Source organism: Corvus cornix, chromosome 19, assembly GCF_000738735.6.
Source record: "Corvus cornix cornix isolate S_Up_H32 chromosome 19, ASM73873v5, whole genome shotgun sequence".
NCBI lineage: Eukaryota > Metazoa > Chordata > Aves > Passeriformes > Corvidae > Corvus > Corvus cornix.
Genome location: NC_046348.1, coordinates 6,524,926 through 6,552,194, shown reverse-complemented (window position 1 = coordinate 6,552,194; position 27,269 = coordinate 6,524,926). Strand labels below are relative to the sequence as shown.

At 52.6% G+C, this 27,269-nt stretch overlaps 1 protein-coding gene across 2 annotated transcripts in view; it reads left to right on the top strand.

Annotated features, from left to right (window-relative positions):
- SMG6 (SMG6 nonsense mediated mRNA decay factor) overlaps positions 1-27,269 on the top strand; it is a 105,744-nt gene that overhangs the window by 10,176 nt on the left and 68,299 nt on the right. For both annotated transcript variants that reach the window (XM_039563125.1, XM_039563123.1), the window contains exons 9-10: positions 12,833-12,894; positions 16,601-16,746. In XM_039563125.1, the coding sequence (XP_039419059.1) occupies positions 12,833-12,894; positions 16,601-16,746 (208 nt within the window). The remainder of the gene's footprint in view (positions 1-12,832; positions 12,895-16,600; positions 16,747-27,269) is intronic.

Below are 27,269 nucleotides of genomic sequence, written 5' to 3'. Positions count from 1 at the left end.
GGCCGGGACAGGAGCAGGAGCAGCCCTGGTCCTGGCAGCACCTCTGCCCCACATCCCCGGCTGGCCGGAAGGGAACAGCTCTGCTCCCAGGGGACGTGTGCCAGCGTTTGTGTGTCATTTTGGGGAAATGAGGCTAAATGTGTCATTGCCTCCTCGGTCCCTTCCTTGCCAGCTTCAGCCCTTGAAAGGGCAGAGAGAGGCAGGCTGTGTTCTGTGCTGGCCCTGACAGCTGTGCTCTGCAGGTAGCAGAGGCATCAGTCTTATGGCAGCTATTTCTGGGCCAGAGAAGGGCATTTTACAGGGTAAAATGGATCAGTTCAGATGGCAGCAGCAGATAGAACGCTGCAAGTAGAGGTATAACAGCTCTGGGTGCATTCTGTGCAGGGTGTGGGACTGAGGCTGCTTGCACCCTTGAGACAGAGGCTGTTGTTTCAAACCCAGCCACAAGTGGTTTGAGTGTGAGGATGCTGTTCTACAGGTGGCAAGAAATCGATTGGGGATGTTTTCTGTCCTCAGTAGTTGCTGTCTTCACCGTGCATGTGGTGAGGTGCCAGTCCTGTGATGTGACACACTTGGCAGGGAGGTGCTGCACGATTGCTCTCCCAGGACCTGCTGGTGTGTGTGCTGTCCCTGTCAGCACAGGCTTACACATCTCTGCTCAACACTGACTTCATTTTCCCTTATGCAGCTCTGTACAAAGGCCCCAAATTTTCTTTATTTCAGGGTCAGGAGCCCACAGTCTGGAGATGGTAATGTGTGATGGCAAGAGTGAAAAGGCCAACTCAAACTGCAGCCATTTCTGGGATGAGGGAAGCATGTGGGGCTGGCAGTTTGCCTTGCACTGTGTTTTTAGGTGGAGGCTTGGCAGAGCTGCCCGTTTCACAGTTTGCTTCATCCCCTTTTCTTCCAGTTCTGCATCTTCCTAGAATGCACCACCTGTGCACACCAAGGGGCGTAAATCTGTGTTTGTCCCCTTCCTCTGTCACTGGATTTGGCACTGCTGGCACACAGGGCATGGGACAGTTTCAAAGCAAGCTGAGGAGGTGTTTGAGTTGCAGCCTGGCTGTTTTGTGCTCAGGGTTTTGGCCATAGCCTTTTGAGGTTTCATTCTGTGAATGGCTGTTCTCTGTGGTCTCTTGTACGTTGCATGTTTCTGGGTGTGCAGGGGCAGGCTCACCCTTTACCTGGCAATATCTGGTCACTTCATGTGCAATTCCAATGAAAAATGCTAAAAAAGGAGGCTGAGCCAGTGAACAGTTGTGTTGGTGAGCCAAAGAGCTGAGCCTCTGCCATTTCTTCTCTGCCCCTGGTTTCATTTGCCATGGGTCTGTATTCATCTTAAATCTGATAGTACCGTAAGCAGTTTGCTCTGCAGGCTGTGAATTGGTAAAGCAAACAGGGCAAACGGGCTGTCAGTCTCTTGAGAAAGTGCTAATATTACACTGAGTTTGAGATTTTAATCACTCCTGTCAGGAAGTGCTGAGTTAAGGTTCTCACAATTGCTGCTGCCTGCTGCCTGTGCTCTGCAGTAGACACTTCCTTGTGTTACCACGCAGCATGCAGGCACTAATAAAGATTGCTGCAGCTAAGATTAGGGAAGAGAGGTTTTCCCTTGGCAGGCCAGTAATTGAATAATACTTCTCTCCAGATGTCTGAATACTTCATCATCATTAAAGAATTAAGTCTCTTAGCCTCTTTGTAAGAGGTCAGTCTTGTAGAACCATCAAAAGTTTGGTAGGGCCACCCGAAAAGCTCTTGGGAAGGCAAAGGCCAGAGTCAAGATCTGCTGTCACAGCCCTGTGCATCAGCTGCAGGAACATTCCCATTTTCCTCCAGCCTGCTGGTCAGGGATAGAGGTTTTGGATTTGCCTCGTGCTGGGTGCCTATGGAGCAACAGCTCCTTTGCAGTGGCAGAGAAATTGGGGTGGAACCATTAGCTCTGGAATTCAGAGGAGATTTTAACTGCCATTTCTTTACTTAGACTTTCTTCTCAGCAACAAGGAGTGTGGACACTGCACCAGGGTTTCCATGAGTGAGCAGTAAATACTACCATGAGGCAATTTTGGGAATGCCTGTGCATCCAGGAGCGTGGGCAAGACCTTGGGGGGCTGTCCAGGCTGCTTCCTCGAGAGAGGCCATGTGTCCTCAGTGAAAAAGGTCCCTGTCCCCCAGCTCCTGCATGTTTCATGTCCGTTTTTCCTTGGTGGTGTTTGTTGTTCCTGCTCTGTGCACTTGTTCCTCTTGGGCAGCAGCCGCTCGGGTAACTGGGCTGCCTCTTTCTCCTTCCTGGTTTCAGTCCATGCAGTTTTTTATCTGGTGGAGCTTGATCTTTGCATCTGGAGGGATGAAACCTCAGTCTGGTAACAGTTGTGATGGGGGTTTCTTGGCCATTCTGCTCCTTTAGCCTGTCCTTCACTTGGACCAGTCACACACGGGAGCAGTAGTGGCCCGTGTCAGAGTTAAGCTTGCCTGGATGTCACTGCCTCTGCTCCCTGGAAGTGTCTGGTTTGTTCAAAGGCTGTTGTGGTGTGAGCTGGGTGTCTCTGAGCGTGGCCAAACTTTGCTCATGCAAATATACCCCAGAGACACCCCTGTTTCTGAGCACTGCTCCCTCCTCTCTCAGCTCTTCCCCTCACCTTGTAACTCTGTTCCATTACACATGACTGGAGGTAAGTGACAGGCAGAAGTGGAAATGATGTATTGCTGTAATGATGGTTGTTCTTCCATACAGATGCACGGAGAAGAGGCTGCTTGGGGAACTCATTATTTTTGGTGCATCCCTGCCAGGCTGGTGGGAGCATTTCTCCTCACTGCCAGCATGGTTGAGTGGTTTCTCTCAGGACAGTGAAAGATTGATCTTTTCTTTGCAGGCTCTTATGAATAATCTTTGCTGGATGAAGTACAGGGCTCCTACAGGGCGCTCTCATTTGATACCTGTGTGGTGTCAGGTGGGCAAAGCCCTCGGAATGGTCCATTTTAGGAGCCTCTGATCTGGAAAATGAACCCAGGCAGCTGGGGCTGTGCCTGTGGTTTAGATGGGCAGGGTGAAAAGCACAGACTTGCTGCCTTCCCCCCACTGCTGGGGCGTGGCTCCCCAAAAAGGTAACCCTGCTGCTGCACATGATGTCCTGTGCTGACTCTTGCACACTTTTAGGGGTTTTTTTAACCCAAAACTAGATGCTGGTGCAGAGAGTGGAGGGAATGGGACCCACTAGCCCAGCAGTGCCTGGACATACCCTGTGTGCTGTTGCTGCAGCTATTCCCACACCAGTTAAACATCTGAGCCACAGCACAGCAGCAGTGTAGGTGTGTCCCCAAAGGGAGGGAGTGTCCCCTCGGGTTTTTCTCACGGAAGGAGCCAGTGGGATGCACACAAGCTCTTACATTGTAGGCACCTTGTCACAGGAGGGTGGCTTCTGTTAGGTCAGGAAGTTTGTCCCCTCTCTGGTTAGATGCTCTCTAGTATTGGATGTGAGTGATCCTGTCTGTGGTCTGCTGTTGTTACGGGCTGTCCTTGCTGTCAGAGGATGGCAGTGCTTTGCCCCCAGCCTGCTCGTAGCTGTGGTTGATCCACACCTCTGCAGAGCTGCCAGCCCCTGCTGAGCCTCCCCTGCAGCACAGCAACAAGCAGAGATGCTCTCTGGGGTGGGAATGCCAGGCACTAGCAGTCAGCTAAGGGCTGCCTTCCCTTATTTCTGGCCTTCATCTACTGCCTACATGAGAGAACATGCCCACATGAGAGAACAGCAAGAGCTGTTGCATCCTTAATCTTCGTGCCCAAAGTGAGACTTGAGAGGGAGAAGCGTGGAATTCCCTCTGTCCTGCCCTCATTTTCCTCACCCCCACAAGCTTGCAGGAAGCTGTTGGGTTTGGTTACTCATTCATGGAGGTCAGGACTAGGTCTGGGGTTTTTTTTTTCCCCTTGTGTTTAGGAAACAGTTTACAAACTGTTTTGAGCATGGGGGAGCTGGTGGCGTGTGAAAGAGGCTTCTCAGCCTCTTTACTGCTGGACTTGCATTAATTCTCTGCCCTGCCTCCTTTTCTGTAATCTCTTTCTTGGTTGGCAGCGGGAGTATTTTCTGAGTGCTTTCCTCTGCCTGCAAGCCCTCTGCTTCCTGATATGACCTCGGCCACCAAGCCACCTTGGGGCTTTATTTTTACTCGAGCCATTTTGGTTCGCGTGGTGAGGTTGGTTTCTTTCCCGCAGCAGTGAGAAGACTTCTCTGCAGAGGAAGTAAAAGAGTGCCAGGCTGCAGTTGAAACTGGTTAAACACCAAAACCACACTCCTGGTCTCGCTGGGTTTGAGACGTGACTTTCAGCCATGCAGCTCAGCGCTGGCTTTTTTTTGCCTGCCAGTAGTGCACCATCCCTGCTTGCACTTCATTTTTTTAATAAATTGTGTTTTCACTTTAAATTGCTGATAAAAACCTTCTCGGCTGCAGTTCCTGTGTTAGCAATCCAACCAGAAATGCTGGTCCACTTTGCCTGGGCTTGTGATGTTCCATGGATGCTCCACGACAGCTTGTGCATTCATGTCATGTACAACCCAAATGTTGCTTTCCAGCACAACCTGTCCTTTTGTCACTACCCATAAATTGAAGGCTGAGCTATTGGTAACAGTTTCCAGAAGTTGGTGTTGATCTTTTCCACCCCCCCGCCACCTTCTTCTTTTTAGGCCATGTTGGTGGTTTTATTTAACTGTGAAGAACAAGGCAGGCTCTAATGTTGCCTGAATGGGAGAGACACTGGCATGTTCTCCTTCTGGCAACAGGCATCTGGTGCTAATGTGTGTGGTGGATCAGAGGTAGAAGCACTACAAGGACATCGCTGAGTTGTGCCTGTGTGAGGGGCTCTGCTCTATCCCAGTGCTCAGAGAGGCTGTGGTGAGGGGAGCGAGACTTTGTGTTCCAACAAGCTTCTCATACTCCAAAACCAAGTACAATCATCCAGAAACCGCCTTTCCCTGTCAGTCGCTCTTTCCCCATTTCCTCTCCTGCTGGTGCTGATCAGGCAGGGATTTGTGTGTAACCAAACCCCCTCCTGCTGCTGCACACGAGGCCTTTCTCAGAGCAGTGGGCTTGATGATCCTGGTGCTGCACAGTGGTGTTGGGAGGGAGAGTTTGCACTTGAGATGAGAATGCTGCCAGAATTGGCAGTACTGGTAAAGGAAGTAAAATATCTTAATAGCAGGGTTGGGAGATTTCCCAGAGCAGGGTGAAGGCTGTAGACACTGATTTCTCTTGAGATCTTTTTTTTGTTGTTAGTCTAACCTTGATCTTTGTCTGAAGTTGGCCCAGGCCAACGTTTCCTGCTGTCTGTTGTAGACTTTTTGGGATTGGCACCTCGTATCCCACAGCCAAACCTCTTAATTCTGCCATGGGGAATGTTTATTCCTCTTCAGTGTTGAATGAGCCATTTCCAGACAGGCTTCGTATCCACTGTGGAGGTGGGTACTAGGAAAGAAACTTCCTTCCGGAGGATCAGGGAGTGGAACCTGCTGGAGTCTGTGTCATTTCCTCTGTCCTTGGCTCTACTCTTCCTCCCCAGCAGATTTCATTGCTGCATAATTCAGAGTGGAGAGGGAGATGCAGCAGGGTGGACAACTACCTGTGGGCTGTGGGAGCCTGAGGCACAGCCTGGCTGGGAGCAGCTCCCATTATCCCGGACGGGGAGCGTGGCTGGAAGAGTGGGAATGTGAAGGTTGCGTGAGATAATGCTGTCATCCTTCTGGAAGGCTCTGCCTCTGCTCAGCCTGTTGTCCAAATGTCTCCTCTCTTGGCCCAACTCCATCCTAAGCCTTTCAGGGTTCGATCTCTTCAGTCTTCACCCTTCTTAATTTCTCACATTATCTCCCTCCTTTGTGCTTTAACCCCACAAATAATCTACTCTGGAGTAGTAAAGAGGGCTGACAACACCCTGAGCTGCCTTAACAGCTGATCTCTCACAACCAGAATTCATCACACATTTCTTCGTGTCAGTTTTCTGTCGCAGGAAGGTGAACGCTGTTTATTCCTGGCAAACAGTGAGCATTTGAGTATAAGCTGCTTTTGGTTGGAGCTGCTTTAGTGCACATGTGGCCTCCCCCTCACCTGCTGGACACAGAAGGCTCTGCCTGGGCTTTCAGTGCTTAACCAGATGCAGCCTTGAAGAGCTGAGCTTGTATCCTAAACGACCTGCAGCATCAGAGCCAATTTGTGAAAAGTTTTGTGTCAAAAATGAACTTGATATCTCAGCTGAGGACTCTCTGGCATGTTTGCATTGATTCAGAGAGTTTATGGTCAGCAGGGACCATTAGATCATCTTGTCTGATCTCCTGTATATCACAGGTCCTTAAATTTCACCCTGCTACTCCTATATGAAGCCAAATAACTCGTGTTTGGCTAAAGCAGTACTTCCAGAAAGTACAGTACTTCCAGAAAGACATCCAGCCTTGAGAATCCACCCTTTTCCTGGGGAGTTCGTTCCAGTGATAATTGCACTGGTTTTGAGACACTTTTACCTTATTTATGGAGTGAATGTTCCCAGTTTGTTCCCGTGCTTTGCTCTTCTGCAAAAGTGAAGAGCCCTTAAGTACCACAGAGGCACTTTGCACCCAGCAATCCAGTCGCCTCCCAGTCTTATTTTGATAACACTGAACAGATTGAGCTGTTGAAATTTTTCACTGCAAGGCATCATTTCTAGCCTTTGAATCACTTTTATGGCTGTTTTTTGGATCCTTACCAATTTTTCAGCATCCTTTTAAAAAAATAAGGGCACTAGAGCTGGATGCAGTATTTCAGTGTCATCCCCCACAGTGCTGTATTTAGATGTGAATGTGCTGTCCAGTGCCTGCTCTGCTTGCACATCCAAGGGATGTGTTTAATCCTTTTTTGCTGGACACTGCCTTGGGAATTCAGCCATTGTGGTCCCTACAGGCTTTTTGGAGAAGCTGCCTCGGGCACGATCTCCTGGAGACTTAATTTTGCATGTGATGCCAGATGAATAACATGACATTTGGTGTTGGAAACCCCCAGATTTTGAAGCTGTTATAGTAAACCCCGTGTGAATGCTCTGCAGCCATCGTTACTTACTGCTCCAAACGGGCAGTTTGACAGCAGAGTTTCCTTTTGTTGACTAAAAACCTTGCTAGTGAGTCTCTACCATCCTCTTTCCATCCAGTTCAGTGAGGGTCCCTGAAGACCTCTCTTTAAGAGGTTACTGAATCAGTTTATTCGTTTAATGATATTTTTTCAAGAATGTTGCACATTACTAATTCATGGAAACCAAATTTAGCTACAAGCTTGGTTGAAAAGGAAATAACACACATATAAATATTCCATTTGACCTGCTTTCATTGAGTTGAAAGTTCTGCTAGTAAATTCGTTATTAAATTATGTTGAATTTGTTTAGAAGTCAGATACTTGTTTTGGAGCCAGTGAAGTTACCATAGCTTGATCTTTACATTACTAAAGCAGATAATTTTCTTCCTTAACATTTTTCCTCTCACCTGCTCCCTGCTGGGATGAAGGAAGAACTCAAAAGCTCACTGCTTTTGCCAAGGGGCTTCTTAAATGCCTCTTTTTCCTCTTGCTGGGTTGCTGGCCTGTAACTCTTACAGCCATGAGATGTGTCCTGGAGCTGGAGCTGCTGCACTGTGAAAGACGAGGGAGCTGCAGGAGTGTCTCAGTGTGTCTTTACCTGTAAATTAATTTTTTTATGCCTTAAGGCCATGATGCATCAGGGTTCCCTCTCTCTTCCATGTCATAGCAAATTGGATTTTACGTTTGTGCAGTGTCTGATGTTAAGTAGCAGGATTTTCACTGGAATTGCTTCTGCTGCTACAGAAATCCATTTCAGGGCAGGACATTGCTCTGCTAAGCAGAAACCTGCACTAAACACGTGGCAAGAAGCAGCCAAGGCAAGCCCTGTATCCATTTGTGGTTGCAGGTGGTATATGAAGAGAAGTGATTATGGTAATTAGCCCAGCTGGAATTTGCCCACAGCTCTGTGGGTACCTTGTAAACACTGCAAAAATGCCAGACAATTTTAACAGCCCTTTTGTCTGATCTCCTTTGTGTAGGGTAGCCATTTGCACAAAACCCTTTCCACCAGCACTTTGGTGGGGTTACACCTGTAGCAGTAAAAACTCCTCCTGGTATCCTGCCAGCCGAGCCCGCTGCAGCATCCTGGGCTTTTCAGGAATCTCTGTATCAGTGTTGGACTGGGTGCTCTGAGGGAGCTGCCTGTGGAAAAAGAGGAATAAACCCTTGAGCTGGGAGTGAGAATATGGCACGTTTTGGGTGCCTGGATGTTATTTCACACAGTTCTCAGCAAGGAAGCTGTGCCTGGAAAAGCCTGACTGCCCAAGAAACCCTAAAAATATTTGGGATGAGTGTGGTACGTGTTTTGGAGCGGAGCTGTGTGGCTCTGTGGTCTGTATCCCAACCCCTTGTCACCGAGGAGACCCTTAGACTCAGGAGAACGTCCTGCTGTGCTCCAGGCCCTTCCACTCCGGTGGAGACAGAGCATTTGTTACAGGCAGTTTTGCATCTGGTCTCTTGATTAATGGACTTGTCTTTTGCAGCCTATTTTGACTCTGACACCGCTTTCTGCTCCACAGATGCTTTGCTGATGTTGAAGAAAGTTTGCCTTGCTTGATAAAGACCAGATCCTGGAATTTACTTCCAAACCTGAAGTAACAATTTTTAACTTGAAACGCTTTTTCCCCACGAGTCGCTTCTCCAGAATCTTTCCCTTATTTGGTGCCTCCTTCACAGCTGGGGCTGATGCTCAGGTGCCAAAGCTCTGTGCACTCCTTGCCCAGAGCCAAACGGGTTCAAGCGCAGCAGCGCTGCTTCCCAGCCTGGCTCATGGCACTCCTTTTCCTGTGCTCTCCTCTGGCATTTCCAGCATTGCTGTGCTGGGGTGGGGAACACCACTTTCAGCGTGGTCAGTGCAGTCTCTAGAGGCTGAGTGTTGCTTTCTTCTCTCCTGGCTGGAGATGAGGTGGACCTTTCCCAAAGCTGCCCGAGCGGTTCTGTGTTGCTGTCAGGCCGTGCTCCCTGCGGCCTCGAGGAGATTTGAGCTGGCTGTTCAGCCCCATTGCTATCTCTGCTCTTTTAGCTGCTCCACGAGAAGTTGTTAGTCACTGTTGATTCCTTCCATGGCAACAAATCCAGTTGGGTTGGCGGCGAGGTGTGTGAATGCTCCCCAAGCAGCACTGGGCTGCTTCCTCTGGTGAGGTTGCGTCTTCCCAGGTGGATTTAGTCTGTCTGCACATGCTGACTCATGACAGCAGAAACAGCTGTTTTCAGCTTCAGGCACTACTGTGTGCAGGGACCCCTTCTTTTTGACAGCTGGTTTGTTTTTGTAACTAATGCCTTCACTATATGCTCATAACTTCCATATCGGTGATGCCCTCTTTTCAGCTGGAAGGGCCAAAATCCAGTTTTTGACATAGTTTCGTTGTTGCATAAGCTTTTCTTGATGGGCTTTTCCCAAGTGAGCGACTGGGACCATCCAGATTTGGTTCCCTGTCCCAAGGAGCAGTGTTGCCCACAAAGGGCAGCAATGTCAGTGTGCTGGGAGTCCTGGTCTGGCATCCTGATATTGGCATGAGGGCTGTTTTTGGGAAATCTTTGGAGGGGACCGTTTTTAAGCTGCACAGTGAGTGAGATGAAGGCAGTAAGTTGTTGTAGAGCTCGTGGCAGCACCATCAGGGTAGTGAGCATGCTGGCAATGCTTTTGGGAAGTGCTCCTCTCTGCCATGTGAATGCAGAGCAGGAGGTGACAGAACTTCCTCCTCTGTGCCAAGCCACTCACGGAGGTCGCCGTTTCCCTCTCCCCGTGAGAAGCTGAGTTTGATGGGAGGAGCTGGGAGGGCTCCCAGAGGCTGAGGGACAGGTGAGTCAGTAGGGAAACAGTCATCCAGAGAAAAGCCCAGTCAAAGCAGCCCCATGACCTTAGCATGAACCCAAAGATGAAAGGTCCAAAGTTGAGTGATGAGCTCATCAAAACCTCGAGGCTGTGAGAGAAAAAGTGGTGAAAGAAGCGAGAGGTGCCTGCTTGAGATGCCACAGTGTGGGGCACACAGGGCTCTGCCTGGGCTTGCTGAGGTTGTGATTTAAGTTGGCAAGAGGCATGAAACATGCTTCATTCCTAGAGGCAGGTATCACATTTCCTTAAAAACAATTATAAGTGAGCACATATCTCTGTCCCAGTTCTGTACTGGTTCCTGGGGAGTGTGACTGGTTAGTCCTTGGGATTGCGAGTGGAAAGGCTGAGTGTGAAACTTGCTCTGAGAAAATGGGGGCGAAGCCAATGTTCTGACAAGCCCTGCTGGAGCTGGATGTCTGTGGAAACACTCTGGGCATGTCCCTGCTGGGTGTCACTTCCCATTCAAGGTGGGGAATTTTGGTTTTCCCCCGCTGCCGGTAAAGTGTGGGGATCTCAGAACACTCCTGGGGCCGTGGGTGAATGTGGGCCTTGGAGGAAAACTTCTGCCCCAATTTCTTCTTTCCCCCACCTGCAGCCTGCCCATGAGTACTGCTTTCCAGTAGAGATGGGTCAGGCCATAAGCTCCTTCTCTTTTCCATATTCCCCCTCAAAGCATGGACCCTTTTCCAGATCTTGCACAGGGTCTTGCTGTGGGGGAGAGCACTGCCCACCGCCCCGCCAAGGCTCCTGCACTGAGCTGGGCGCTGTGATTCCTTAGATTCCTTGGGCTGTGTCTGTGTCAGGGTCTCTGATTTCAGCCAGAGCTGGTCACAAACCAGCTTTTTGCCTCCACAAGCTGTTGCCTGAAAAAAAAGTACCTGTTAAAGGCTTCAAGCTCTCAATTACCACAGTGTCCTAAGGTGAAGAATCAGCTATATCCAAACTTCACTGGCAGAATGAATAAGGGCTTTGCTGTGCTGTCCCAGTATTCCCCAGTCTCTTCTGGGTTCCATCTGCAGAGTTAATAAAATGGTGGCAAATCAAGTTGAGTTCTAGTGGAAAGGGCTCTTTAGGGCAGCAGTAAAATAGTGAGTAAGCAAGAACCCCTTGCTGCAGGGGCCAGTTTAATTGGTCTGGCTTGTTTTATGAGACAGGTTTTATGTTTAAACTCGCACATGGCCCGGGAGCGACTCTGCAGCAGGGCATCATTCTCCTGCATGGATCCTTCGGGAACGCAGCCGGGTTAATTACACCTCACTGAAGGTGCAGAGCAGCTGGCATCGGTCATGGCATGAGCCCAGGGGCTCAGCAAATGCGGCTGGGAGGTGGCACCAGAGCTGGGATGCCAGTGACACCTGTCCCCTGCAGCCAGGCCTGGCAGGGAGCTCGGGAGGCACCGGCCAGTGCCCACTCTGCATCCTCTGGCACGTGCCCAGCTCTTGGCTGGGCACTGCCACAGCCCTGCACAGTAATCTTATCCTCTCCCTGTGCTCCTGCTTCCCCCTGCGAGTGGAAGTGGGGGAGTTGAAGCTGTAAAAGCCCTGGGTGGATTGGAGCAGCGTGGTGGTGCTCTGGGTCGCTCCTGGTCAGCGTCTCCCTCGCAGCGCTCGGGGCCTGGCTTTTCTCAGCGCGCTGAGACTGTGCAGGCACAGGCGAGAGAGGAAAACCTCCTGCTCTGGGGAAGGTAAAAGTGAGGCCAGTCCACTCCTGCTGTGACACAGCCACCTCCAGGGCCAGGCTGAGTGAGTGCTTACCCACCCACAGCCATCCTCAGTGCCGTGTAGATAAGGACTGGGAAAGCCTGGAGCTGTGCTGAGCGAGCAGAGGTGGCCTGGGGCAGTAGTAAGCAATTATTCAAGGCAGGTTTTGAAGTCAGGGGACGCAAGCAGGGCAGGAAGCTGCCTTCACACCGTGTGCTACAGCCAGCTCCCCTGTGTCCCCTTAGCTCCACGTCCACAGAATCATGGAATGGTTTGGGTAGGAAGGGACCTTAAAGACCATCTAGTTCCAACCCCCCTGCCGTGGGCAGGGACAGCTTGCACCTGAGCAGATTGCTCAGAGCCCCATCCAACCTGGCCTTGAACACTTCCAGGAATGAGGCATCCCCAGCTTCTCTGGGCAGTTCAGTAGCTGTTCAAAATGCAGGGTCTCAGGGGCTCTGCTGGCACATCTGAGCACTGTCTCTAACACCAGTTAAATGATGGGGTGCAGCATCACCCCAGTCCTCCCTTGCTTCTGGAAGCTGCTCCTGATATGGCACAAACAAAAAGTGCTTTGAGTGCTGCTGCTGAGCCCTCTGTGCTGGCTGCTCTGCAGAGCAGCGCTGGGGAGGACATCCTGCTCCCTCTCTGCCGTGTCCAGCTGCTGCTCTGCCTCTGACACAGTCGGGAGCACGGAACAGGCTGCTGCTGGTGGTTGTGGGGTTGTTTTTTCTGTCGATGGAAATGCTAGTGGGGAACGCTGCCTTTGGGGACTCCTTTTGCAGAACCCCTTGGGCTGTGCTAAGCTTTGAGTTCGTGAGACATGGGGGAAGAGACCTTTGCCTAGGTATCGGATTTGGGGGTGCAGGTATTGGGTTTGGGGTGCCCGGGGTGTGGGGTTTGGGGCTCCCGAGGCACAGCAGCCCTGTGCAGGATCACAGGACCCGGCAGAGGGTGCTGTGTCTCCATCGCCTCTCCCAGCTCCGGTTCCAGCTCCAGCTCCAGCTCCAGCTGTTTGGCACTTGCCTCTGCCTCTGTGCATGATGTTTGTAAGAGTTTGGGCATGTCCATTTGGTTCCCATCTCCAGTGCCACCCCCAGCATCCAGGCCAGGTTCTTCTGTCACTGGGGACATTCTTAATTCACAGGAAATAGGAGAGAGTTTAATTGTTTTCTCCTCTCTCTCTTTTTTTTCCTTTTTTTTTTTTCCCATGCAGCTGAACAAAAGGTTCATCCTCAGTTTTCTCCATGCCCATGGGAAGCTGTTTACCAGGATTGGGTAAGTGTGCAGGATGTTTATTTTATTTTCCTACATTACAAGTCTTTTTGGAATTTAATATTGTTAGCAACTAAGCTGTGTTTGGAGCTGAGGGCACAGGGTGTGAATTCTTGCAGGCCTAGCCTCCTGGTTCTTATTCTCCTTACCCGCCCTCCAATCCACACTGGTTGGAGCTTGGGCTTTTCCTTCCCCCCACCTCAAAGCCCACTCCTGCCCATGCACCAGGACCCTCTGGCAGCAGCTGAGCTCAGATGGTTCACACACCCAGGAGGGACTAGAGGCTGTTTTCTCTCTCTCCCATCACCTAACTGTGCTTCCTTCCCTTGAATTTCTGGGTTTAACCCCCTTTCTTCCATTGCCCTCACCCAGTGCAAAGCTGCCTCCTGGAACTCTCAGTGGCTGCTGCCTGTGAGGAACACAAAGCCATCGAGGCAGATCCACATGGTGGCTGAAAGCTGCCATCCAGAGTGTGTCAAAACAAGCCTTACCCTTCATCTCTTTGCTGCCACTTCGGTGAAAACCCTGTAGCTGAGAGCTGCCCTGGCTGTGGGAACTGGTTTGTACAAAGCGCCCTTGGCAGTGGCTGTCAGAAATGGGTTTCAAGTAACTGAACAGCTACCCTTGAAGCAAAGCAAGCCTGATCCCAGCCTGGGCTGAGATCCCAGCCTGGGGGACATCCCTATGACCCCGAGGGCAGAGCTCAGCCTTGCAGCTGATGGGCTTCCCATGGAGCTGCCTCTGCTCCAGGTCCAGACCAGCCCTCGCTGTGTGGGAGCAGCTGCTGAGGAGAGACCCCATGTGGGTCTCTGCTTGAGCTGCCAGTGCCTCGGAACCAGCCAGAGTCTCCTGAGCTCTGTTGGCTCCTTCATTCTCCTGCAGGACTGCTGGCTACAAGTCACAGGGCTGAAAGGCCTTTTCCAGGCCATGTAGGTAAAGGGAGTGTGGATGCAAAGTGACAGCTTGTCCCTGCTGTTGGGTTTTTTGACTCGGATCTATAATTCTTTGTCCCCTTTCCCTCCTGGAGCACAGAAGCAACAGCAGTACTGGGAACAGCTCAGATCCTGCCACACAGCAGCACTCAGCACTTGCTGTGTCCAGTGCTTACAGGGCTGACCACTCAGGGGGGGCACTTTGGACCCTTCATTAAAAAAATGGAAGCAGAGGCTGGTGATTTGTTGGAGATCCAAGTGTCTGAGGGTCACTGCTGATCTCTCCCTGAGTCACAAGGCACTGATTATCCACTCACGGGCACCAGGCTGACCTGCAGCGAGGAGGCAGAGCTGGGTGTCCTGCTGCCTGCAGGAAAAGAGGAGGAGAACTTGAAGAGTCCACAGAAGGTTCTGGAAGTGCAGGGTCTGTGCTGGAGGGCAGAACATCCGGGGAGCTGCTGGTCCCTGGCGCTGTGGGGCCGCGCTCGCAGTTGAGCTCCGGTTGAACGGATGCCAGCAGGGGATTAATGGGGATGTAGCAGAGATCAGTTGCACATTTGGCTCCTGAGACTTTTGTGAAATTAAGATGCAGCGTTTGAGGCAGTTGCTTCCCAGGACAGTCATTTAGAAAACCCAAGTATGTTTAATGGTACAATATGCCCTGAAGTACTTAGAAGGGAACTAGAAAGTAATACCATGACACAGGAAGAGAAAATCGTCCAGCCCTGCTAAACAGCTTCCGTGCTTAAAATAGGTAAAAGGTGAGGGGTAGCCAAGTCCTCTTTGGGCAGGATCTTGAGTGATTTATCTGGAAAAAATATGGAAAAGATGATGTTGTCCTAATTGGACTCTTGCTCCTAAAACCACAGGTAAGCAATTTATTAAAAGCTTCCGCTCGGCTCCTGACCTGCTGGTTCTGAGCTCAGTGGGGTTACTGCATGCTGTTCCAGATGTGCTGTGGTATCAAAGCACAGCTGGCGGGGCTGAGGAAGCCCTCACTCCTTCTTGTTGTTATTCCATGGCAATAATCTTCATCTCCTCAGTAACAACCCATCCTGCAAAGGGCTCCTCCATCCCCAGAGTGCTGTCTGCCCTAGGAGGATGTTGCTGGATACACTGGATGTAGTCTGAGATTTCTCAAAATTAGGAAGTCTTTAGAAGCAATCAGTTTGCTCTAATTCTCTGGCTGTGCCCCAAATCCTGGGAAGTTGCCTTTTGCAGGGAAAGCAGTGCATTTGTACTGACAGAGCTGCTCCGTTCCGCACAGCTACAAAGTACAAGGGGCCTGTTTGTTCCAGCCCATGTTTTTGGGAAGGTAACAGAGACTTTGAACTGCTCCAGCAAACAGTGCCTGGGGAGAGGGTGCCCTGCTGGTAGAGGCACACCCAGGTGATGAAAAGCACCCATGAACTGTGGCTAAGAATAAAGCCATTTGTGTCTTTAAAAATAAAGCTGTCACCGTCCTGAAGTCTGTTGGGGAAGCCCAGCAGAATTGCCCATGTGGGTTACCAGAAGTGGCTCATTAATCCAGCCCGTGGTGATATCACAAGATCTGAATCTCTTGGGGGAAGATAGAGGAAATTGCTTATGGAGGCCCCCGAGGTCGCCTGCCCCGGCTCCAGATGCCTCACCCACTGTGGGTTTTGGCTCCCTCACTCCCATGTGGGCACTTGATAATGTCACTGATAGCTGGTGTGGACACTTTGTGGGAGATATTCAGTCTGCTGGGTCTGGCTGTGGCTTTCTCTAGTGTAGGAACAAGAATCAATACAGCAAACTGCAGAAGAGGCAGTGGGACAGGAGGATCCCACACATTTCCCCCCCCCCCCCCAGTAGTTCCCAAGGTTTTGGGCAGCTTCTTGGTTATAAAATTGTCTTTGTGGGATGCCAGGTGAGGACTGTTGTGGGCAACCACATGTCAGTCATTTTTGGGGTTTGACTGTGCACTTTGCAATCATTTCAATTTTTCCCCCCACTTCAGCTCGGAGGTTGCTGAGGATCCAACAGCTTTGATAAGTGACCTCAGCTAATTCCCTTAGTGATGAAGAGCAGGATAAAGGTGTCAGATTTCCATGGGCGCTTGTGAGTGGTGTTGAAAGCTCACCCCATCCCCAGCCGTGGCCCCGCAGCCGCGGGCTGCTGTGTCCTGACGCGCGACAGCGGCGCTGCGGCTGCGGGGACCCGCTCCAGCTTTGACACTGTCAGCAGCTCCACGAGTCAGAGAGTCCCTGTCCTGTGGGGCTCGAAGTGATGAAGTTTAGGGGCTCAGTCACAGTGCTGGAGAGTGTGTAGCCTGGGGGAGACAGGGCTCGGTGCCATGGGATCCGATGTTGCAGCGAGGAGTTCTGGAGGAAGCACGCTCTGGCCAGCATTCAATGCACTGGAATTGCCACATCCGCAATGTGGCACCAGTGTGTGCATTTTGCTGCAGCCTTGGGAGTCCCATGGGCTGCTCCTGGTCCAAGTGAGCTGCTGGCCCCTTGGCACCTCTCCCAGATTGGTAGAAGTCAGTAGAAAAAAATGGTTGGTCAGAAATGACTCATAAAGGCCGTGTTTTCGTGCCAAAAGAATGCTGCCTGTCGGTCACAGAGCAATCCCTCACTGTCCTCTCTAAGGAAGCAGCCTGCACCTTCATTCCCCACAGCTCCTGGATGGGAGACAGCACCCCAGGGATTCCCCCTTCCCCAGGAGATATGACATGGGCTGCACCGTGCCCACTTCCCACCCCACATCCCAGGGCACAGCCTGCTCTCTCCAGCCTCTCTCTCTGTCTGCAGGATGGAGACTTTCCCTGCGGTGGCCGAGGAGGTCCTGAGGGAGTTCCAGGTGCTGCTGCAGCACAGCCCCCCTCCCATTGGAAGCACCCGCATGCTCCAGCTCGTGGCCATCAACATGTTTGCAGTGTACAACTCCCAGCCCAAAGGTACCACGTGCTGCTTGAGGGGAAACTGGCTGGGGATCAGCCGCTCCCCATGTGGAGAAGGGTGGGGGGGACACGCCAGATGGGGAGGTGGGAGTGGTGGTTGGATGCCTGTGGGTGTCAACACAAAGGGACCTTGGCTGGGCCTTGGAGCTGGCTGAGGTGTCTGAGGAGTGAGGAGGCATCGCATCCCCCAGGATCCTGAGTCATCAGCACAGAAGGAAGACGCTGCTTTATGGCTCTGCCTTCCCAGTGTTTAAGCTGGGCCCTGCTCGGTGCCTGTGCTGGCACCAGAAGGGCTGGGACAGTCTCAGAGCCCTCAGCTGTTGGCTGTGGCTGCCTGTGTCGGTGCCAGGGGGATGTGGTGCCACTCTCTGAAACACCAGGCTGGAGCCTGTGCCCCATATTAAGGCAGAGAACGAGACAGATCCAGTGTTAATCACCGTCCTCCTCTCACTTCCTCCATCCACCCAGCGGCCCAGATGGTCTCAACCATTGACAAGTTTAATGTGCTGGGCAGCAGAGATGCCACCAAACCAGAGTCTCTTCACTGAGTTTAAAATGATGCTTCCAGGGATTGTGTTTTGCCCTGTGTCCCCTCCAACACACACTCAGCAGCAGTACCCAGGTCTGCCTGAGCCGTGTGTTTGGGAGCAGGGATGGGGCTGCTCTCCCTGGGTGGGAGGAAGCGGCATTTCACATGCTGATGGCTTGGGATTTAGATCCCAAAGATGAAGGCCTGCAGCTGATGGATTTCAGCTAAAGCCGGCATGTGGGCGATCAGGCAGAGCCCCAGAGCGCTGCTGCTGGAAGATCCCTCTCTCGTGAGCCAGTTGGCCACTTGTCAGGCTAGCGGTCAGTGGCCAAGGTCAGCTGATGGAATAAACTGTTGCCGGCCAGAGGGCTGGGAAGTGGCTCCTGTGTGCTGTGCCTGCCTTGCAGGCACTCTCCTCTCCTGGAGGGAGCTGTCAATCCCACTGGCGAGGCAGCCGTGCCCTCCTGCCTGCCAGATGCCAGCTAACGACAGCGTGTTTATCTTTGAGCTGCAAAGTACTTTGCGATTATAAGCAAATGCCTCTGCGTGACGGTAATTATTGTATTCCTAATGTTAATAATACCCCTGGTAGGTGAATTAATAGTGGTGTCTGTGCCACAGACAGGAGCGGGTGGGAAGGAGAGGATGAGATTTGTCTGGGATGGATGGCAAGCCCCTTTGGCAGAGCTGGAAACAATCCCAGCTCTCAAACCGCTGGGCTGTGCTCGTCCATCCATAGCCGAGTTGTGGATGTGTGTGAGTGACAGAGGGAGTGCTTTTTATCTCATGAAAAATAAGTATTCTCAGAGTTTCTGCCTCCTGTGTGGGTAGCTGCCAGCTGCTCCCAGTTTTGGATCTCAGGAGAAAGCAAACCTATTCATGCCGGGGCCTGCGGGCTGCGTGCGGAGCAGGTGGCAGTGCCCATGGAATGCCTGCAGGTCGGATGGCACCACGGCTGCCATCTGATGCCAAGGGTCCTTCAGGGATTTCCCTGAGGGCTCTTTGCTCTGGTGACCCTGGAATATCGCTGAGAGTGTTGTTGGCAAAGCAAACCCTGCTGTCAGCGCGAATGCCCCGGTGGTCTCGGAGCGCTCGTGCGCCAAGTGCTGGCACAGCACAGGTTGGGCTCGCTGCCGACGCTGCGATACTGGGAAGAGCTGGGTGCAGATGGAAATCACAAGCAGAACAGCAAAGGGCCTGGAGTTTAGAAGGAAGGCAGGAATGTTGGAATGATTACGGAGTGCCCTGCACGGAGCAAGGGTGCTGGCTCGCTCCCCAGCGTGTGGGCTGCTGTGGGCAGGGGCCTGGCGGGAGCGCGCGGCAGGAACGCTGTCGGGAAGGTGCGGGTTTCCATTTCCCAGCACATGAGTCACCTCCCTGTGCTGCAGCAGCAGGGGCAGCAGCGGGAGCCAGGGGGCCGAGCCGCCCCTATGGGCCTGTGGGAGGCTGGCGGGATGCAGGGAGCAGTCCCACCCTGCCTGCATCCCAAATTGCCAGGAAGCGTTGCTGGGGAGCCGCCTGTAGTCAGAGCTTGGCTGTGTCCACACCACAGAGCTGGATCTAACTTTGCAGTTGGACCAAACAGCCTCCGGAGATCTCCTCCTACTGAAATCCTCCTGCAAATCTGGGAGCAGAGCATGTCTGTGTCCTTCCCATCACACGGGCCTGACACTCAGCTTGCAGTAGCAGGAGGAGATCCGGGGGTTTGGGGCTGGGAGGGAGGTCTGAGCCTCTCTTCCCTGCTGTCCAGGGGTGTTCTCTTCAGGGATAGCTGCTCCCTCCCTTCCCTGCTGTGTGTTTCCAGGTCTCTGGAGCCCCAGCTATTCCTGAGAAACTTGTAAATGTGCTTGTTCCTCCACGTGTGGTGTGTAGCAAATCCCTGGTGCTGAGATCCAGTGGTGCTGGCAGTCATGGTGTGGTGTCACTGGCATAACAGTCACAATGTGGGGAATTCTATGAAATTTTTAACCCCTGCATAAGAACTTTTAAGCACAGATTCAGGTATTATGAAAAAGGGAACTTGAAGAATTAAATGCAGCGTTAAACACCTGTCCTCCCTCTTCCTCAGGCTTACACCAAACGCAATCCTGCCCCATCTCAGCCTCAGTTTCTCCCATTTTTGGATTGTGCTCAGTCTGTCCCAGCCCTTCAGTGAGGCAATGGGCAGCACGGGAGGTTGGGACTTGTGCATGATGGTTTCTATCTGCTGCTCTTTGCTTTGTATTCCTATGCTTTTGCTGTGGTGTGGATTGTCTGTGGTCCCTCAGGGGTGCCCCTGTCCTGGCACGTGTCCCCCATATGGCATTTCTCACACGTCCTCTCTGTCTCTGCTCTCAGCCACTGCCACTCTCATAAACCAACCAACCGCAAGGGCGCCGTGTGCTCTTCTGACAGGGTGGCTTTTTTTGTGCTGTGTTTAAACTGGTTTCAAAACCAGTCAGCTGTGAGCAGCACGTGGCATTTCACATCCTCCTCCCACACAGGTTGCTGCTGTGGTTACCTGAACCCTGCAGTGGGTGCCAGGGCTCAGGTGAGCACAGGCAGGGCTCCGTGGCCCATGCAGCTGAGCTGTGGTTGTCCCCAGGGACAGGGCACGCTGGAGCTGGTCTCAGCTGCCTGTGCAGCCAGGCAGCGCTGGGAAGATCCTGGGAGATGAATTGGATCTGTTGTTTTCTCTGACAGAGGAAGCCAAAGAATTCCCACATGAAGTGCATCCCCTGCTGTTCAGCATCAAACAGTGTGTTCCTGCTTTGTCCAGGGAGGCGTGCAGCCAGTGAGGGTCCCACTCACCCGGCTCCCTCCTGTCAGGAGCACTCCAGGTGTGAAAAAACTTCTTGCAGACCTCAAACCCAGGGGGCAGGGAGTGCCCCCCCAGGGCAGAGAGGCAGAGAGAGTGGCCACTCTGTATGACAGACTTGCAGTTGCTGGAGCTTTCCAGGATGGGACGTAGGCTACCATTGTTTTGGGCCATCCTGGGCTCTGGCTGGGGCGGGACTGTAGTGGGGTGGCCCGTTTAACAGTTTGGTAGCCATCTGCACAACCAACTCACAGAGAAGTTTGGATCCCTTTATCCTGACCACAAACACTCCAAGAATTTTAATTTTTTTTTAATTCTGTAATTTGGGGAAATAAAACTCTGGTTTCTGAAAAGACTAATTGAAGCCGTGCTTGCGGCAGGGGCATCTCGGTGAGTGGAGAGAGAGAAACCCCCTCCCAGCCCATCTGTGCCCAATTTACTCCGATCTGGCCTCTCTGAGGCTTTTTTCTTTCTCTCTCTCTTTAATAATTTGTTTTATAATTCCTGGAATCAAACCCATCTCAGACACACTGTTTTATTTTACTGTATTATTGGATTATACTTCCTATAAATCACTGGATGTTATTCATAGGCCACCACCAGAATAACTTCCCCTCTCCCCCCTTCATCCCCCCCCCGACAGCCCTGCATTCCAAACAAGCGCGCACCAAAGTGGGGGTGCAGCAGCACGGGGCACCCTAGAGACACTTCCCGGAAATCCCAGCAAATTTGCCTGGCTGCGGGTGTGAAGCATCAGGCTGCAGCACCTGGATGCCTTCTGGCACTTTCGGGCCGGTCGCTTGTGGAGGTTGTTAGGAGGTCGGGCTTAGGTGGAAGTGGAGAGGGGAGGGAGCTGCCATATGTGCATCCTCAGCACATGGAGGGAATGAAGTTGCATCCCCCAGGGCCGAGCAGAGCCAGGGCACAGAGGCACAGGGAGGTTCTGGCCAAGTGTGTTGCTTTAGCTGAGGATTGAGAAAGTGGAAAACCAGCGGGAAGTGACAGTTTGGGCATAGGGCATCTTCTCTGCCAGGGTCAGTGGGCGAGGAGGAAAACCTACTGCTTGTGCTCTGACAGTGGGGCTGTGCTCATGTGGGGTGTGAGGAGGGCTCAGAAGGCCCCCAGTGTGGCAGGGCAGGCTGGGCTTTGCTCTGCAGACCCTGGGTCTGTCTTCTCGAGTGGAGCATGGGTCAGGTTCTCTGTGCAAGGTGGTGTCAGCTGGGAAACCTCGAAGGCTCGTGCAGAAAAGGAGGTTTCACAGCAGCAGCTTCAGATCAGTATCTGTGGCTTTTGCCACACCAGTGTCCTCATGCCAGTGCCGAGCAGGTCAGTGCTGCAGGGGTTGGAGAGACTCTCCCTGGTTCAGAGAGGAGCTGCTGTCCCACAGCTGTGACTGCAGCCTGTGCAAGGATTTGCTAAGGCCCATGGCCCTGCTTGCTCCTTGAACACCGACACCAGCTTGAGATGCGGATCTTGCCCAAGTCTTGATACAGACAAGGAAGGATCTGTAGGTTAGTACAAATCCCCTGCAGTGCTTAAGCAGGTACAGGACTTCCCCTTTTCACTGGAGAGGACAGGTCAGAGCCCTGAGATGAGGCTGTGCTGTGGTAACCAGCAGCCTGCTCTGCTGCCATCCCGCCCTGATCACAGCCCTGTGCCGGACACAGCGGGTCTCGCTTTGCTGACCACAGCTGCTCGGGCTTGCAGCCTAAACCCTTAAAATATCCCCAGAGATGGTGCAGAGGCTGGTGGTGTCTGCCCTCAGCAGAGCCTCAGCTCTGACCATTGCCACGGGCTCATTTCTGCCGCTCAGACCCAGCTGTGCTCAAAGAGCCGAGTGCAGCATCAGAAAAGGCTCAGAGGAAGCACCTTCTGATCACCTGCGGCCTCATCTTGATGTCTTCTCATGAAGCTCTAACCACATCTTGCATGTTGGAACTGACAAAAGATGTAGGGAGTCGAATGCAAGACAGTCCAGTGCATTTGCCCGAGTTTAAAAATAAAGCAGTGCTGTGGGTAGCTGCCTTGGTTTGGTGGAGTTTTAAAATTAGGCACAAAAGAAAGCTTAATAAACCTCAGGCTGTAGATAGCAGCAGAAGCAACTCAATCTTTCCCTGTCTGGGGACCAGAACTGAATCCTTTTCTCTCTTATTTGTGTGGTAAATACACACTTCAGCTGTGGGCTGTGACACCTTTGGGCTAAACAACCAGGAGGCTGATGAAGCTGTCACATTGCAGGGCTGTGTTGTGGGGATGCTGAGCATCTGCAGCCCTGTGCTCCGTTGAGAGCAGAGCCTGAGGTCCCTCCACCTGCCTGGGGGACTTGGTTTGTAGTGCAAAGCCCACTTGATGCGGGGAGGCTGGAGTTGAGCAGTTTGACATCTGGCTTTCTCTGGGTGCTGGGGCTTTGGTGGTTGTACAGCAATTGCGGACTGAGGTGTGTGCACTGAGATCTCCAGCTGCACCTGGCAGTCGCTGCGTGACTTCCCCTGTGAGACTGGGCAGTGCTGTCTTTAGCGAGGTGGTGTTAAGATATAACACTTCCCAAGGCCTTAAGTTTGGAGGAACTGGATGTTTTAATTTATCTTTCCCCTCCTTTCACATTGTTGCTTATATTTGCTTTGCGTTTGAGTGGTAATGAGGAGAGGAAACCCAGAGGAGGGCTGGGCGATTCTGGTGTCCATCCTTCCCCTTGCTGCCTGCCTTGCACTGAGGTTCCTGAGCAAGCTGGTTCTGTGATGTCACTGCCTTGGCAAAGGGCTTTTACACTTAACCTGTTGTTTAGTGATATCTGCTACTTCCTGTGTCCAGACACAGCCCAGACCTTGAGATGTGTGAGCAGGAGGAAGGGTTGAAGTGGTGCAGGGAGGGATACCTGCATTGCTCATCTCAGGAGCCACACAACTTCCTGTGCTGAGCCTCCTAAGGGACATGTACGTGTCCAGAGATGGCAGCTGACCCTCCAGGGTTTCTCCTCTGAGCCACTGGGAGTGTTGGAGGTTGGCACAGTTGCTGGGAACTGGCGGCGCCTTTCCCTTCAGGGAAGGAAACTGTCTCGGACTTGAGACACATCAGTAAAGTTCAGGTAAAATAATTCTGGCCCAGACGTGTCTTCAGAGTCTTGCTCTTGGGCTCTTGAGGCTGGTGGCAGCAATGTTTAGACCAAAGTCTTCCTTTGCTTATTCCCCTCAGTTCCTGTTTAAAAGGCAGATTGTCACATATTTGGGGATTTATTTACCGTAATTGGAGTTATTTTCCTGGCTGCTGGCTTCTGCCCTCTGATGCAAGACTCCTCAGTGAAACGTGTGTCCAGAAAGCCATGTGACTTTTTTTTCCCCTTGCCACAAGTGCCAGCAGGAGATGCAATAATCAACGCGCTGCAGGGAATTTCCACTGGCAGTTCAGGTTTCTGAAATCTAGACATTGGCTTGGGAGGCAAAAGATTGAGCAGGGCTTTGTGGCAGGGAAGGGAAAGGTTTCCAGCAAAATTGAGTGTTTGCTGGTGTGTCAGACTCTCCACTCCTGCCCTCCAGCTCAAGTGCAGCAAATACCCCATCGAGCAGTGTTGGATGGGCTTGCTGGGGGCTTCTGCCTGGTCTGCCTGTCACACAAGCACATCCTTACATCTGCCCTTGAAGCTGTTCCACAGGGTGATACCGGGATCTCATTTCAGGGCAACAAATAGAGGGGAAATGATTTGTAAACACAAAGCCTGAGTCTGCTTCAGAGCCAAGCTTCAGCAGCCCAAGCAGCAAATCAGGACAGAGCCAGTGACAGGTGAGGTGAGGTTGGAGAGGCTTTGCTGTGGTTCCAAGGCACAGCCAGCTCTGCAAACGCTGAATCCAACCCACTGTTTGGACGAAGAAGCAGCGTCGCTGTGTAAAATGAAAGGCAGGAAATGGAGCAGTGGCACGCTGTGTCCGTCTGTCCAGCTGTAAAACAAGAAAGGAGGTGCTGAGGCTGCTGTCCTGGGTCTCTGCATCTCCCCAGCTTTGGTGGTGGAGAAAGAGGGGTGCCAGGGAGTCAGAGTGAGGTGCACCAGGTGCAGCAGCTTTGGTGAAGCTTTAGATGTTTGCAGCGTGACAGGAAATCCTCTCGCTTTTGAAGAGATATTTCTGATTCTTTAATGTGCCTTGCACCTTTGATTTCCTCATGCTTTTAAGCAGCACCAAGTCAATTACTGTATTTCTGTTTAATTCTCTGAGAGAACACTGTATAATTAGGCTAATTATGCTGCTTTGTGAAGTTGTAAAACTCCTGATTGAGCTTGCGGGGCTGTTTTATAACCTGCCAGGTGTAGGCAGGGAGGGCTGCCCACCCCGTGCCCTGTGCAGGTTTGGGTGCAGCCTGCCAGCTCGGTGAGGGTAGTTCCTTCCCAGGGGCTGCCCCACGGGCTCATCCCCTGCCAGCTCCATCCTGCCTTCCTCTTTTCACAGGCTGCAACCCCTCTGGGAATCCTGTGCCTGGTGCTGGGGGTGCTCCTTGGGATCTCTTCTTGCCGTAATGTTGAGATCAGGAGTGGCAGCATAGCCAGGGCTGTGTTTCTACTCTTGAGTGGTCTGGAATGAGGAGGTGACCCCCCACAGGTTTAGGTGTGGAGATCTTTTATTTTCCCTAATTAGGCTGCCTGTGCCGTGCAGCAGGTTCTTGGCAGCACAGAGCAGGCTCTGCCTGGGCTAAGTGACAGTCAGGAGGAAGGTGTGACCTTCAGGTGTCACCCTGGCTGTGTGATGCTCACTCCACCTTCACTGAACAGGACAGTTTAACCCTGGCTGAGTGACAGCCCTGAAGGCACATGGCCTTTCTCTAATGGAACGGTCATTTTTAATGCTGGTCGGTGTGGCTGGTGATGGCTGTGGTGGCCTTAGAGCTGGCTCCTAGGTGACACACAGAGGGCACAAGTGATACGGCTGTCCCTGAGGCTCTCAGGTCCCACCCCAGAGAAGCAGACAGGAGTGTGTCGCTGTGGGATGGGAAGGAGATACACTATGGGGATGGGTTTGGCTGTGGAGCTTCTCCCATCCCTCCTGGGATCATCTGGCCCCTTGACCCTGGCTCAGTGAACTCCCGGTGCTTCTCCACCGGCCCCGGGAGCGGAGCAGGAGCGTCTTGCGTAAGCAGCGCCTGCTCTCCGGGTAATGGCACGGGGATGGAGAAGGAGGCTCCGGCTGCCAAAGGCGGGTTGGGAACAGCATAAACCCTTCAGCCTGAGGAGCCAAGGGCTGACAACCCTCGTGCCTGGTGCTGGGATCGGAGCTCGTCCCGCCCGGGGGGCCCCAAGCGAGCGCGGGGCCGTGGCGGAGAGCGGCCAAAGGCAGCCACATGGGCCCGGGTGGCTTTATAAAAGCAGGCGCAGCGGAAGTGATGCTCCCAGGCCCATCTGCACGGGGAGCGGGAGACGCGCCCCAGCTGGTGCGAGGCCCTGGCAGCCCCGGGAGCTGCCGTCTGCTGGGGTTTACTGCTGTCTACGTTGAAACACGGCTCGGGAAGGACGGGAGGGGGGTCGGTGGCACGGTGCCAGTCCCAGTTCTCCTGGCCTTCTCGTTCCTCTCTCCTCCTCCTCCTCCCCGCTCCCTCCAATGCTTTAAAGTCACATTTCCAGGCCAGACATAGAATTAATCTCTGGGCACTTCACATTGCTGGCAGCGCAAAGCAGGATGTGGGATCTTTTTTTCTCTCTCTCTGCGTCTTGGCTGACTTTTTTACCTCTCGAAGAATTTGGAAGGGCCGTGAGATTCCCCCCACCCCCCCTCGCCTCAGTGCCGTGCAGTTTTTCAGCACGCTGATCACCCTGCTGTGGCTTCACCCTAATAGATTTCATATGCTGACACAGTTGACATCAGTACCAAACTATTTTACATGTGATCTGGTGTATTTCCTGAGGAAATCTGCAAGATATTTATTAAGAACTAATAAAATAAACCTCTCCATGAGCTTTTAGGTAGTTTTCAATTTTTCATGTCTCTCTCGTTTCCTCTTATCAATGAGTTTCTATTTTCTCCCTCCTCTCTGACCATTGCAAAAGGAAACAAAAATAAATGTTTTAAACCGTTCCTGAATGGACACTGGGAATATTTCTGTAGTGATGTATTAGCAAAGTTGTATTTTTAGGGCTGTATTGTCAAGACTAAAAATATCCCGCTGCAGTGCATCCTTTTTATAGGGCTTTGTGTGTGTGTATGTGTGTGTGTGTGTGCTGAGCATTGTACAAGTTTGCACCAACGTGTAAAGGTCTTTGTACAACTGCAGCATTGCCTCCCCATCGCAGCTGGATTCCATTAGGCCTTGGAAATTAGTGTAATCCTGGTTAAGAAAGGGGAAAAAAAAAAAAAATTAATCAATCTCGCAGAGCCGCGTTTCCCCAGCTGAGCCGGGATACCTGCGTGGCAGCCGCGCTCCGAAGGGCTCCAGCAGCCGGTGGTTTTGCCACGGCTTTCCTGCCACGGAGGAGTGTTCCCTGACGGAGAACAGCGGCTCTGCTTCCCCTGGAGCAGCGGGGTTCAGGCAGGACGGGCTGTGGGCTGCAGTCACCCCGCGGGTTCTGCTCATTTGTCACGCTTGGGAACCGCTTTGGGGCCGCGCTGCGCTGGCCCGGCAGGAGCGTGTGTGTTTTTGTGTGTAGCTGGGAGCAGGCTGGATGCTTCGCGTTCTCAGAGGGATTTTCTACCTCTCTGCTATTTGTGTCTCCTTCAATTAACTGCGATTGCAACAGAGAGAACCAAAGGTGGGCGCCGGGCTGCGAAGCCGCCTCCCCTCCGCGCTGGTTGCGGGGGTCCCGTGTGCCGCGGCCGCTGCCCGGGCGCGATGGGAGGCGGCTCTGCCTCTCCGTCACGTGTGATGGACGCAGCCCTTTCCAAACACAGTTTCCCCTCCGGCTCGCGTCCGCGGATCCCGGCGTGGCGCTGCGGCCGTCACTCCTGTCCCCAGCAGCAGCCTTGCGTCACAGGCGGTGGGTGCAGCGGCTGACGGAGACCTGACGGCCGGGCCGGCGCCGTGCGCATGGCACACGCGGCGCGCCGCGCTCCCCCTCCGTCTCCTCCGAGCCGCTCTCCGTTCACTCGCGGGTTCCTCGTAGCTTTCCTGTCTGCTGCCGTCTGGAGAGCCACAGCCTCTCTGCTTCCTGTAGAGCAGTTCAGCGAAAGCAGTAATTAGGGCCCGTAAAAATTTATTTTATTAGCGAGAAGTGTTGGTGGG